Source organism: Nesoenas mayeri, assembly GCF_963082525.1.
Source record: "Nesoenas mayeri genome assembly, chromosome: 4".
Taxonomy (NCBI): Eukaryota; Metazoa; Chordata; class Aves; order Columbiformes; family Columbidae; genus Nesoenas; species Nesoenas mayeri.
In genome coordinates, this window is record NC_137540.1 from 4,741,495 (window position 1) to 4,756,827 (window position 15,333).

Sequence of the window (15,333 nt, forward strand, 5' to 3'; positions counted from 1 at the left end):
GATCTTTAAAAGGTGATAATATCAATAGGAATGTCAAAACGACACGCAAGCATCTTACACGAAAGAAAGACAGTGAAAAAGGATTCAAGTTGTAGCTGCTGGTGATTAACTGTTCGCTCATTAGGCTTATTAGCACTACTCAGACTTACTTTTCTGATGTCATCTAAGGTGTTGATCTCTGGAGACAAACCACCGTGTACACACAGGAACTGTTGGTTCATCAGAGCAGCCAAGGGAAGGCAGTCAAAGGCATCCATGCAGGCATCGTATACTCGTTCTGAATATTTGATTTTACCTTTTAAAGATTAAGAGGGTATCAGAATGCGCCATTGACATTTACGAGGCAAAAAGAAATCAGGATGCTACTTTATATCTCAGTCTTGCTCTCACTGCTCTCTCTTGCATTGAAGACCGTGCTAAAGATTGCTAAAATATTATTTAGTATTATTGTTAGCCACCACCGGAAAAATTCTTCACATTCTGAGGTGAAGCTGATAAAAGTCCTGCAAAGTTTGCTGTATTTTTCTAAAAAACAGTAAATAAAGAATTTAATCTACCATTATAGTCTACCATGAAATCTATACAGCAAGCCTTTAAGTTGGCTGAATGGTTACAATCTACTACATTATCGCTCAAAGCTCTCTATCACGTAATCACAATTTAGCCCAGTCCTTTATAATTAATTATCTACAGAAATGTCGCTATGAAATGGACGAGGTGGTCCAATGAAGCTGAAATGTTCGTTTACCAATACGCATATTAAACTCAGCAAACCATGAAGCCTTTGAGCCAATTAGCATTTCTTTTATCCCCTATGCTAAAAAGGGAACACAGACTTAGGGCAATAATTTCAACGACAGAAAATAAAGCTTCATTGTACAGTTGAAGATCTATATCTAATGAGCTTTTATATGTCACTGTATCCTTGTAACACAGAAAGGAATTGTTATAAAAAGAGCACATCAAGAAGTTTAAGTGTATAGGTAAATGTGAAAATGCTATACTTAAAGGAAGGGGGGAAAAAAAAACCCAAAAAACAACAGGCCAGAGGAGAAAGGTTATAAGGTAGACTTACATTCTTGCTTAAATGTGAAATACTCTGTTAAATGTCTACATTCATGATTCCCACGGAGTAAAAACAGTGTTTTGGGGTAGAGGATTTTCAAGGCCCACAAGTACAGCACACACTGTGAATCAGAAACAAGAGAAGAAAACAGGATCCATGATTAATTATGTCATTCAACCACTATGTTCCACTTGAGCATCAAAAAACAAGAAAAACAGAAGAACAAGTATTGTGTATTCACCAGGTAAAGTGTCTCTTCATACATTACATGCAAACATCGCCACAGAAGATCTGCATTTTGCGGCCTACAAAAAAGTTGCCTTAGAACAATGTAACCCACGCTTTAGGAAATACTAAATCTTCCCAAATCCCACAGTTTTCACATAAACAGTATTCATTTCTCATTTAACATTGTTCTGTACAAAAAATCAAGCAAAAAAATCCAGAAAAATCTTGCATTAAATGCAATAACCACAAAAGCTTCTATAAAGCCTTTCCTCGATTTCTATGTGAGGCGCCATTTCTTCTAGATATGCTTTTAAAGATAGAAAAAGAAGGCTTGAAGAGGGTAATCTCTGCTCGGGCCTCTCAAAACCATCTAGAAAACTGTCTGAAAAACATCTCCTCCAACCCTTCCTTTCTTAAATATTCACAAACTGCACAAATGTCGCACGAGAAATAAAAGGTGTCCAAAATTTGTTACGACCTCCTAATACTTCTCTTTGTTCTGTTGACAAAGTTTCTTTACCTTAATAATAAATATCTTGGAAATTCAGAATATACTCCTAACCACGGTTTCTGCTTAGAGCAAAATCCGCAATTTTGTCAATGTAAAGCATCTAAATTTGTACACGATGAATTTCCCTCCACGATTCATGATAAAGAGAAGAAACAGAAGAATTTCCTTAATCGTGTCTGAACATATTATTGATTTCTGCTTTCTTCGCTACACAGAAAACAAAACAACAGGACAAAGGATGCGACATTTTTATGTTTGTGCTAAGCCTCACACTATTCATAGATAATTATAGAGCAGCAGGAGTTTTATACTATTACTACGTGTCTTGAATTTGTTGCGTGTAAACATCTGGATGCTCTGCCTGCACTCCATAATTTCTGTTCTTCTACTCAAGAAGGCCCAGAACAAGGTAAAAAGAGGAGAGAACGTTCCACTTTTCTGAACTCACTGGTAAAATTTGATGTAAATGTTGCGAGACAAGAAGTTTAAAGTGACACCTGAATCCACGCATAGAACGCTCCAGCTTTTAAAGTTGTGTCTAAGTTACCTTCTAATCCTGCCAAAGCACCTTGTAATTTAGAAAAGCACAATGATTAGCGCTTAGATAAAGTGCTTTATTAAATAAATAAATAAGGTGTGGTTTACATTTCCCTTATAACTGAGTTTTTCATTTTCATTGGCAAGACTGCATTGAGCACTAGGTACTTAAAATATCATCCAGATTGGGAAAGCAAAGGAAATAAAGCTGAAGCTGTATCTTTCTGGCATTTGGTACGTGCTTCTGGGCAGATCTCTTTACATTTGCTTTTCATAGATTTGTTTGTTTCTCTTTTCAGCACTTGCTTCAAAGCGCTCACGGGAACCAGAGGGAGCAGGTATCAGAGAACCCATGCAGACCAGAACGTTCCGCGGTTCCTGATGCTATTCAAGTAACGTAAGCCCAGCATTCACATTTTGTGTTGTTTTCAGTGGTACCGTATCAAAGGCTTATTTTGTTTAGATAATTCCTTAAATTGTATCCCTTTTCTGTCTGGAATTCCAGTGATGTAATATCTTAATAGTAAACAAGATCTATTCAGCAGATTTTTTCTTCCATGCAAACTGAACGACAAATAAGGGTGACATTTTTTCATGGCCTTTCAACTTATGCAGTCATTTAAATACAAAAAACTTATGTCATATCACAAGCAAACATCCTGTTTTTATTTTTCTTCAACTACACTTTGTATACTGTGATTCTTATTGAAGTCAAAAGACTGATGATAATTTGCCCTTGTTGCAAATCTGAGCTGACAGTTTTCAACTATTCGATAACACTGCTTCCCAATAGCAAAATTTTTAAATGCCTTTTCCTTTTTTTCCCCTCCAACCGTTTCCATCAGGAACATAAAGCACATCAGATCTGCTTTACTATGTACAATGTACATAAGTGACCTTGCAATCTGGACATCTCTAAGGTGTTTTTGGCTCGTCTCACTTCATACCATCAAAATAAAAACCCCAACAGGTTACATTTCTTACACGCCAGCCCTCAAACTGCACCCCTGCTCACTCGTTTAGTGTCTTTCAGCTGTTGGAATAGCAGATAAATGTATAACAAAGAGGTAATCTGCCCACCTCCCAGCTCCTCGACTCAAGCTGTTTTCCTGATGAGAACCTGGCAGCCTCACCACCAGGAATAAAAGGTCTGTGCAATTAAGCACCGCGTAGGCCAAAGGCACATATTTTCAAAATGGGATTTAACTGCGTAGTCGCAGACGGAATTTGAGCCTTTGCACAGTCCGACATTCCAGCTCCTGCTGAAAACAAAAAGCCCCGGACGTCTTGCACACATCTCAAGTTCCTCCGCTCTGCAGCTCACAAACCTCACCTAAATATAAAAATCACATTAATTTAACTGTACCGAAATAATTGCACCATCACAGTGCCTAGTCCAGGTACAGCTTTCTGAAATGGAATAACTACCCCAATGGAAACCTTTTTACAAACAGAACTGCATTCAATCTACCAGTATGACTATTTATTTCACAATAAAGATGCACTGCATCTGTAACTGAAGTACTCACAAGTTCTCGCCATTTCTGAACTACCTTGAGCACAGGGAAAGAAAACTCTGAACTCTACTGAAAAGAAAGAAAAAACTGTAGCGTCTTCATTGCAAACAGGATTTTACTCTGCTTTCCCTCCCCAGCTTTCAGGCATAAAGGATGATATCTTAATGGTCTGCTATGGAACAACAAGGTTGCATCAATCACATCTTCAGTAACAACTTATAGTCCCTGCCACAACTTCTTTGCCAACGTGTTCTTGTTTTACCTGGTTTTGCGTTTCCAGAACAAGTGCTTGTGTACATACAGGCTGCATATTTAATAACTAAAAAGGCTATTGCTGTGGAAATAAGACTTCTCATGGAGTAACAGTGAATCCATTCCTTGTGGTCATGGTCTGGGCTGTTTCTAAAATGCTCAGGAATCTCATTCTGATAATTCGATTTGTGTTTGTTTCTTTCTTTTTAAACACCCGTTGAATATTCCCAGGATGCTCTGGGATCTTGTTTTGACGCCTGCATAGAACTTTAGCATCTCTAGACTTCAATTATTCCAAGATTCTCCTCTAGCTAGTCTCCCAATTAAAAGCAATCACCTGCAAAATGTTGCTACTTGCCTTATAGTCTTTTTCTAGTGTATAGACCACATTACTTCCATTTTGGAAAAACCTCAAAACATCCAAAAAGCACAGATCTCTTTTTCAACCAAAAATTGACTAGAAAATGATTTTTCCTAAATGTTCTTCTAATTCTAACAGCTTGTGCTTCCTAAACAAACACCCCAGTGCTGGCTCCAGGTTCTCCTCATCGGACCTTGTGCCAAAAGGGGGTTTTTGGCGCGTTGGGGACTCGCTCTGGAAGAGCTGCCACAGGACAAGGCAATGAAAACACACGTTCCAATCTGGGAATTCAATATACACAAAAATAATCTGAATTTGCCGAATTACTGAGTATTCAGAGCTCTGAGGAACACTGGTCAGCAAAAATGACATCTTACAAGATGTGCATTCTTGCAAGAGAGCAACGTATTTGCTACCATTATACAGAAGAAAACTGCAAGGAAATTTAGGATAATTAAGGTATTAAGATGTTCTTTGCTCTGAGAGAAATTTGCTATTCCTGACCAGCCAAAGCTCTTTTAAATCAAGCTGTTTGTTGGGGAACATTAACACAGTAGAGTAAGTAAAGAAACTGAAAGGTGTTTGCTCTTCCAGTGAAGTCTAAGGAAGTGTATGGAAGGCTTCAGCAGCATTTACTTCACAGTTTACTAACACAAATGTATTGATATGCAATTCTTTTCTTGGGAGAGACCAGTTAATCATTTCTAACAGTTCACTGAGTTCAGGAGCATCTCAAACACCAGATGCTTTTCTAATCGAGACAAGGTCTGACGGTCAAATTCCAGACTCAGCCCAAACAACTCACTTTGTACTTGCTAGAAATACCACAGAAATAGTTTCTCCTTCTGGAATTCTGGTCTTTACATTGAGGAAATGAATATGTATGAATGTTTTGAACCTTAAAACACAACTCCAGTTTTGTTCATTTTGAGCATTGGTTTAATTCTCCATATTTTAACTCTGTGCTGTGTCAAAAATCATCAGGATGTACCAGATGATATTCAACTGACATTTAAGCCTGTAAGTTTTATGTGGGATTGAGCAGGAAAATAATTCCAACAGTTCATTTACATAATATTATTAATGCATTATAGTCAGTATTTACTCATTGTAATTTTTCCAATGCTGGTGAAAAGCCGTCTAGATGTACACATGGCTTGGCATTTATGTCTGAGTTTTCAGATTCAGGTAGAGATTAGTCATTCTTCCTTACAGCCCATTCCTGCAGAACCGCTTATGCTCTAACCATTCTCTGCATTTAAAAATAGCCCTCTGTTTTGATCATTTGGGTTTCTTTTCTCCGTGGCCATAAAACTTGTTTGAAAGCGAGAACGGATGGGTCTTTCCTCCGGAGTCGAAACCCTGGAACAGTGCACAAGCACAACAGGGAAACGTTATCAGCTCCCGAGACACGGAAACAAGTGTGTGGTATCAGATATCGCAACCTGCAGAATTTTGTTATTCTAAGCGAAGAAATGCTCAGGCTCTGCCAAAAGGTCAAACGGAAAAGAGAGTGCGGCTATGGGATAAAGGTTCGGTCTGTGCCAAGAAACCCCATCTCATCCTATCTACGGTTCTGACATTTTTTGATTTACTGTTGTAATTCCTCTTGCGACACCACACTTAGAACTGATTTTAAAGACACAAAACACCCCCCTTCAAACAGCGGAGCTACCTCTGGTAAAAATGAAGCACTGGTGAAGGATTGAGCGCCTAGATCAACAGCTCCTTGGGGCAAGGACTGTAATTTCTGCTGAGTGCCTTATCCAAATACTTTTCTCCTTTTCCCTCCGCATTATCAAATGCCTTCCACCTACCTTATGCAATTTCTTCCTCTGTTCTTAATGATAATAGCTTATATTATACAGTACCTTTCATCCAGAAGAATCCCAAATGCTTTGCAGCCCACAGACAAGGATTATCTCACCCACGATCAGAACTCAGTTAGGTCTGGGCTCAATGGTGTCACTTTTACACCGGGTATCACAGGGGTTATTTATTTTTAAGCTTGTATTACTCATGATTAGCACCTTGGACCAGCTACTTAATTCTTTTGGAACAACCTCAGAACTGCAACAGTCTGGTGTCTGTGTAACAGAAAGGGGGGCCAACAGATGGGTGGAATAAAGATCACCGTGTGATTGATGCGGTAGAGATAAGCACTGAGATCAGGATAGGACTGTTTACCACCACGACCTCTCCAACACAAAACACAGGCAGGAGCTGGTGCCTGCTGAACGTGCCCTTTTCCACCAAAAGCATCATCCCTCTCCAACGTGCCAAGTTGAATTCCCCATCACTTTCCTTTCCTTGTCACTACTTATTGCGCTGAGTTCATGCCTGAACGCATAGCTCTACATCCAAACACTCTTATGAAACAGAAAACCGCCCTTCCTTTCAAAGGCATTCTTTCATCGACGTGACAGGTGGGGAAAATCAGTTATGTGACCAAAAAGTAGCGAGTTGAGAACCTTACATATAAAAAGGAATAATAGAAGCAACAGCTCCCATATTCCCTTGGTGCCGGTGAATAAGCACTGGTCCAGAAGTGAAAAAACTAAATTCAGAATACAATTTGCTAAATGTATTATGTGCAGGTTGCTAAATGAGGAATTTTAAGGGGCTTATTCCCCACCCATAAGCTATTTTGCTTTGTATTACAGGGCTTGCTATTGTCTTTAATTGGTAATAGCCCTGGAGTAGATTTTGGCAAACTGTCAGACAAGCACTTGAAAGGCAAAGCAAATCCACTGGTTCTGTTTCTTATATTAAAAACGTATATAGAAATAAAGACAAAGTTCTCCTCTTCCCGATACGACTCGGCCCAGTTGAAGTCTACAGGAGATTATGAACTAGGTTTATCACAACTGAGAAATGGTAGTTTAATACTAAGCTGTGCAACTGTTTAAAGCTCAGAGTCCTGACCTTCCCCAAGCAATCCAGCATGGTGATCCACCTGGCTCACAGCTCTCCATGCATCAGAGAAGGGAGGAAACACGCACGTGGCTCCAAAAAATCATGATCCAAGTGCTGACTAAATCCTGACTATATTGATTTTGGGCAGGTGGGCAAAAGAACTTTGCAGTTCTTATGTTTTCAGAGCATTTGCACTTGGAACACTGTATTTCTATTTGTAAAACATGCCAAAAGATTCTGTTAGCATTTTGAATCAAGTCTTAAAATGAGCTAATAAAGCAAAAGTAGTTTGAATCTTATTTTTAAGAAACTTCTCTTCATACTATAACACTGGTAAGATAATGCGCTGATCCATTTTATAAACACACAAATAACTCAGCTGCTTGGGATTACCTATTTTTTGTCAATCTATGACAACAGCATTCTAAGATGTGATATGTAGAATGAAACAGCAGTATATGTATTCTCACATGCTGCCACTTTATCTAGTCACAGACACACAGCCATGGATCTATAGCATCTATATTGCTTGTAACTGATTATTCTCCCCTGACTCAGAGGGATTTGAGTTCTGAACTTCTCAGAGGAAGGACTCAAGCTGGAGCTCAAAAGCTGCTGGAAAGGTTTCTGATTGACCACTCAGTGACTGTATCAGCTATGACCTGGATGAACAAATTCAGGTTAGGTTTCATTTGATAATTGCCCCAAGTTGTACACTTCTGGGTGCCCCATCTAAACAGAACTCATCCGTTCCCTCCAGCATTGCATGTTATCTGCTGGCTTTTTTGTCCCATTCACCCCCTATCTAGTCTTCCCATTTTCATAAAATTTCACTTCCAGAAGGCTCAGATCAAATAAACCAAAATGTCAAACTAAACTATGAGGTTTTTATTTAGTTTTTCTATTATGTGCCTTCTCGAACAGCTCATGTCTATTTATCTGATTTAGCTCGCACAAGCTGCACAGCATCTGTGCTATATTTGGATGGCCATTAGTTAGGACCAAGGTCCATCCTGTCATCTTCCCAGCACAGATATAGCGAGATTAGACTGGATACCAAGCAACCTTTATGAAAAGCCCAATAGCGACATCAATGTGGACTTGCTTTGCTCACAAGTGGCATCTGAAAAGAACTTCAGTATTCCCGAACTGGTTAAATTACGATGCTAAATATACCAAATAGGCTGCAAGCAGTTTTGCAGCCCAAACCAGAAATAAGACACTTACTTCAATGCTGAAGTACCCTCTGTCCACGTAGTCCCCCAGGAAGAGATACCGCGTGTTGGCAGGAGAACCTCCCACTTCAAACAGCTTCATCAAGTCAAAGAACTGCCCATGGATGTCTCCACAAACTAGAAAAAGAGGAAAAAAAAGGCAATATTCAGATTCACCATGCCAAGATCATCTCGGGCACACGCATTCTGAAATCATTCTCTTCCATATTACGACATGTTACGACAATGTTGTGCATCATCCTCTAGTTAAATGACCAGTGAGAGCTAGTGGCCGCTCAGCAGAAGCAGTTTTTCTATGATGTGCACCCATAATTGTATGCAGAAGGCCACCAACTAATTAAAGGAGACACACCAGGCACATCTGTCTCCACACAGGACTATACAGAACAACAGCTGTAATGCCAAATCCAACAACCTCGCAGTGCAAACAGTGTTCATACGTTATCATCTTCCATCTCAGCCCAGTGTCAAATCCCATTTCTACTTCCACCACTTTCCCCTGAATGTAGCAATAGGATCAACATAATATTGTCATTCTATCTAAAAAAATTAAAACAAAACCAAAAAAAAATCCCCACCCAAACCGACCTTCCCCAGCTTGGGTACACAGAAAAACCACTGATGTCCCAGTCACTGCTTTCATAAATATATATGTGACACAATTCACGAGTGCTGGCTATCTATAGGATAGCAACAGGGTATTTTCCCCATAAAACAGCATATAGTATTCTTACCACCATGTTACATTTTATAATCTCTTTCTCCTAGTTGATTCCCCCCCCCAAAGTTTTAGCTGACAACCTTCATGTCAAAAGCCATCAACAGTTATAATCTCTATTCAAGAATAATATCAGCCATTAATTATGCAAAATAAATACTATTTAAATCCTCGAGTGGTATCACAACACCTCTATTTCTCTTTAAAAATGTTGTACCTCAACGGAAAATTTTTTATAGCATTTTTATTTGAACACATTAATCTACCCAAGCAATACACCCTGCTTGACTGTACTCCTCTGCACGGACACTGTGGGAAGATTAACAACACGTGTCACAGATTGATGGCCAAGCAATCTGCTCTCCCAACTCCCAGCAGAAGAGCTTTTAGTTACATAACTGTACAGCTCTACCAATTATCACCCGCCCCCATTTGCTCCAACTGCACAAGCTGAACGAGACTGAAAGATTTTAAATGGATTTAGCTATTGCCCTTTTGCTAAAGCACAAAGCAGACAGATTTTTTTTTTCCTTATTTTCTTAGCTGTGTTTTTGTTGTTGTTGTATTTTGTGGTGCTGTGGGTTTTGTTGTTTGTCTATGTGGATGTGAGCGAACAGGTAAATACACTGAGGTCATTACAGAGAAACCAAGAAGGTTTGAAAGCTTTCTCCAAGGGGCTGGATGTCCATGCGTTTGTAACAAGTTGGAAAAGCAGACAGAAAACCAGCAAAGGAGAGAGAAATAAAAAGAGAAGAGCCCTGCAAAACCCATGACTTGCTAAAATAAAAGGAAAGCTAAAAATCCCTTAGGCCCACGCTTGCCAAGCAACTAAAGTAGCTGCAAAAGCTTAAAATCAGCAGGTAAAAGCAGCACCGGGAAGGGAATGTACTCAAAATTAAGCGTTAACACTGAGATTGAATTTATTACAGTCAGATCCCAGAACTCCTAGTGAAAGACCACTATGTTACAAATGGTTAACCTGATTCGTATTTTGTCTGGAATAGCATGAAATAGTTTAAGGATCTTATACTTTCCAGCTTTGCATGTACAGATCTGAAACACCCTTCCAATGGAAAGCCTGTGTACTCACATTCGGATGGAAATAAACTGAAGGGTATTTTCATATGCACGCAGTACTATAGTCCATTTGTAGTTTGAAAGCAATTGCTTCTAAAGCCAGAGCTCTGCCACCTTTCTTTAGCGACTCTTACCAGTCGCAAAAGTGGAAGATCTCACAGGCAGATGGATCAATGCTTCACCTTTCATTAGGTGGGGGCAGAAGAGATCCAGCATTAGATTTTCATTCCCCTTCAGGTTAGAGAGAACATGTTGACGTTTATTCTTGTAGAAGCATCACCACTGCATCTCCAGTTCCTTTTAATTCTTCCAAAAATCTCCCTTTTTATAGTCGTGCAGGCCCTCTTTGGTACTAGAGCATCTGCTATCATACAACATGTTCAATGAGATATGAACAGTTTTCCAGCAAATAACAACAAAATAACAACCATCATGATGAAGCAGGAAACTCAATTCTTAATGAGGTCTCCAGGATCAATGTACATACAGATTTGAAGTATGAACACAGGGGACATAAACCACGGATTGTATGTGTGTGGGATTAACGTTAAAAGCAGAACAAATTAATCAAAAAAAGGAAAACTGGGTGGTATATCTTCTATATCATTGGTTTCCCAGAAGTGTTATGTAAAAAAAATAATTAAGCTGATTTAAATTGATCTTCTGCTGAATTAACTGGTGCAAACAGCAGGTTTAAGAAACACTGGTTGGTCGTGGGCTCCTCACAAATTTATCTCAAGAGTGTTCCCAATGTGTTTATTATAAAAATAGAAATTGGACACAAGGGCAAGAATAGAGAAAGTTTTTCTGTGTTTGTTTTTAGCAATTGTCATCCTACTACAAATTAAATGATGTTTCTGATGGCTTCACAGAGCACATCTCCCTCTGATTTGTGTCACAGTAACAAGAAACACTGAACAGGAACCAGTAAGCTCAAGTTGTACTAAAAGTGAAGGAAGTCCAAGACTTTGCAGTGGTATTGTCACCTTATTTATAGAAGACAAGGCAGTACAGCAGTGATTTTGATTGAAATTATTGTTGGCACAAATAAAATGCCTGAAAATTCTCTCAGATACCTTCCTACAGATAACTAAATGCTCTTTAGTACAAACCACATACAAACTCAGTCCAGAGCTTGTGTGTTTTCCCACTCCAGATGGATATTAAGAACAGAATTTATATTCATAGTACATTAAACATTGTCAATTACAAATTCTTCTGTCTCCAGCAGTTCGGATATGCTGCATTTCTTTTCTCATTTATCATGTATACACTTAATTGGTATAACATTACAGTCTGATAGTAAAATACCATCAGTGTTTCAAGTGAATTTACTTTCCACATATCACAAGATTATATTCCCATCTCCAAATGCCATCAGGGATTAGAAGCAGATATGCAACGCTCCATCATCAGCAATATCTGCAAACTCACCCATGCATGACAATTAACAATAATGAAGCAAAGACAGCTTTTAAAAAAGAAACTAACACTGTCCATAGCTTGACAACTTGTTCTTTCCATTCACTGAGCTCAGGGTGTCTTTGCACCGAGCTCCAGGAGATGGTGCTTCAGCAACAAGGCCAAACCATTTCTCTAGGGAAGTAGTTTAGAGCAATTAAATGTTACTAAAGGCTTAACGAAGCAGCCAGGTGAGGAAGTTCAAGTACTTCAAGTCAGAGTGGACGCACAAAGGCAAAGCAAAACCAACCAGATGAACTTCAGGAGCTGAAGAGTCAAAGACTGGGCTTCATTCGCCTACCGATAAATATGAAAGAAAACACCTGCAAGAGCTACGTGCACAAAATTCTCACTGTACTGCTCCTGAAGGGCTCAACTATTAACCAGAAGGCTCTCGTTTAAGAACAAAGTCACATGTAAGAACCATGTGTCCTTCATTACTCAATCTTGGAGCTCAAAGGAGCTTTGTTTCCAAGCATCCATGTTACGGAGGGACATTGTATATTGCCACAGCACTATGAAATGTTCCAAATGCCACAGTTCGGTTCCACACATATATATGTAAAACTACATATTTATTTATTTATTAACTATTAAAAACTGAGTGATTTTCTTCCTTACTTTTTTTGGAGAATAAGGAGGAAGGAGAAGTAAAAAAATCAAAGAAGAAACTCCAGAAATTTGTATATACTCACTAAAGACTACCCAAGACTCAGTGGTTAGTTACATACATTGTTTTATAGTCACACGGTTCTATTTCTGTTTGTGAGATATTTAAAACAACACTTGCAGACTTCATTACTTACTCAAATTGAAGGCAGAATCATTTAGAGAGCTCACTAGGTAACTTATCATCCTAAGAAAATATTTACTAGACCCAACATATTGGGCTTTCACAAGAATGTTTGTTATACTAAGTGTATTGAACAACACAGCTCTGTATTGCAAACAAATCAGGATCTCATTCATATTCATATCTGCTTATCTAACATGATTATAATAGGCGTTCATCTATCTTTTCCCTTCAATCAGTGCACGAAAACTGATGAGTTTATACTACCAGAGTGAACTGCCATTAAGAAAACACTACAATTCTCTATTTTCATAAAGGGGTCTGCGCCACCAAAGATGAAGCCAGAAACCATCACCCAGACTGGTACAGCAAAGGAAACTGCAAATGGACCATCAACATCACATCTGAAAACGTTGTTTAGTTGCTGCCTTTCCTCCTTTGTCCTTAGGAAAAATACCTTGGGAAAAGCTGTTTTCTGTGCAACACATGAGTACACTAAACCGTGTTCTGCTCTGCCAACACTCGAAGCACCAGGATCTGTAAAGATCAACCCACGCTCGCTCCTTGTAATAGGAGTTAGTTTTCTCCCACCATTTCCTGGAGGCTAGAACAAATTAATGACACTTGATTTGAAGAGGTAGAGTGAAAAAGAGTGGGGAAGGGAAAACATCACACCAGAAAAGATCTTCATGACAACAGTCATCAATATTCTTCGGTGAAGGAGAAAGTAGAAAAACCCTAAGCCACGCAGCAACAAGCCCTTCAAGACGTTAAGGCTGCAAAAACATCTCCAGGATAAAGTTTTTAAAAATAGCTCCACAAAATTACTTTTTGTATCACAAAATTATTTGCAGTGTCTCAAGACAAAACAAAAAACACATACACAAGCCTGGCCCGCAGTGCCTTTGTATATATAAGACATGGCAGAAGTAACAGAGTCTCAGGGAAACAGCCTCTTCCAAGTACTGTAAAACCTGCACTGACAGAGAAATCTTTCCACACTCCTACCCCAGACGAATGTTTCAGGAGACTGAGTGGATATTATCACAGCAGTGAGGTGCCAAATAAACACCTTCAATGCCAGGTCAGAGCAACACAGTAGAGTTGTAATAGAAAAAGGGATGGTGATCTAGTGCATAGAAAGGTGCTCTCATCACCTCTAGCAGGTGATGCTGAATCAGGTCACTGGGAGAGAGACAAAACATGATGGGAGTAAATCAGCATTCATTCCCACACACAAAGAAAAGAAACCAGCTTTCCCCATCACGGAGCGATGCTCATTCCACAAATAACCCCATCAGAAGGATTACTTTAGGGCAACAAAGATGCTGAAGGGAGTGGAGCATCTCCCGTGTGAGGAAAGGCTGAGGGAGCTGAGGCTCTTCAGCTTGGAGAAGAGGAGACTGAGGGGTGACCTCATTAATGGTTATAAATATGTAAAGGGTGAGTGTCAGGAGGATGGAGCCAGGCTCTTCTCGGTGACAAACAATGGTAGGACAAGGGGTAATGGGTACAAACTGGAACACAAAAGGTTCCACTTAAATTTGAGAAGAAACTTCTTCTCAGTGAGGGTGTCAGAGCCTGGAACAGGCTGCCCAGGGGGGTTGTGGAGTCTCCTTCTCTGCAGACATTCCAACCCGCCTGGACACCTTCCTGTGTAACCTCATCTGGGTGTTCCTGCTCCATGGAGGGATTGCACTGGATGAGCTTTCCAGGTCCCTTCCAACCCCTGACATTCTGGGATTCTGTGACTTGTGAGGAAAGCGCTTCACTGGTGCATGGGCCAGGATTTTCAGTTCATATCCTTAGATCAAGGGTATTTATAGCAATAGGGAAATTCTCTTATCATCAAGTTTTACAGACGTAAGGAAAAAAAAAAAACAAAGGTCAGTAGAAGTTGAATAATTTATAAGGCCACGAGTTGGGTCGGTGGGAGGGCACAGAACACATTGAGGGAACAACACATCCTCATGTTGCTCCATCCAGCAGGAGCAAGGAAGGTCCTACACAAGACTGCAATACTGTCCATCAAAAAACATACAGGTTCATTATTAGAATTAGTCACTGTTACCTGTTTCTGACTAATCTGATTGAAGATCTGCGTCGTTTCCATTAGATTTTTGCTATACAATACTTTTACCAGGGTCAGCAATTTGCCATTGAAAGTAGCTGGTAGCCAGTCCCTCACAACTTAATGTGATTTTTTTGTTGTTGATGATGAATTCACTCAATTCTTGGGATTAGGTTCATTTACAGTTAGTAAGTAGTTAGCAATTAGTTAGTTAGGACAGCAGCACAAATCCCAACCACAGTAAAGCTAAAAGGAAGGCACTGGTATTACACGGATGTAGCAATAGTTATATAAAGCCCAAAGAAGCCCTTGGTATTTACAAGGGCTCAATGGATAGTATCCTTGTTTGCTTTTCTTATCGTAGAATTTTAGAGCAGTATTACCCTAACAGACCGGAATCCAATTACCTTCCAAGCACCCAACAACTTACAAGATTTTATGGGTAGCAACATTAGCATGTCAAGCTTCAATAAATGAATGCCAAGCATCTAAAAACCTAACCACAAAAAACAGACACTCGTGTTGGCTTGTAATATATATTCTCCATTTCCACCTGAGGATAACATTTGTTGTCACTGTTTCCTCATCCT

At 39.4% G+C, this 15,333-nt stretch overlaps 1 protein-coding gene across 4 annotated transcripts in view; it reads right to left on the reverse strand.

Annotated features, from left to right (window-relative positions):
* PPP3CA (protein phosphatase 3 catalytic subunit alpha) overlaps window positions 1-15,333 on the reverse strand; it is a gene marked incomplete at both ends in the record, with an annotated part of 163,035 nt that overhangs the window by 39,136 nt on the left and 108,566 nt on the right. For all 4 annotated transcript variants that reach the window (XM_080343097.1, XM_080343096.1, XM_080343095.1 and 1 more), the window contains 3 exons: window positions 150-295; window positions 1,076-1,187; window positions 8,616-8,740. In XM_080343097.1, the coding sequence (XP_080199223.1) occupies window positions 150-295; window positions 1,076-1,187; window positions 8,616-8,740 (383 nt within the window). The remainder of the gene's footprint in view (window positions 1-149; window positions 296-1,075; window positions 1,188-8,615; window positions 8,741-15,333) is intronic.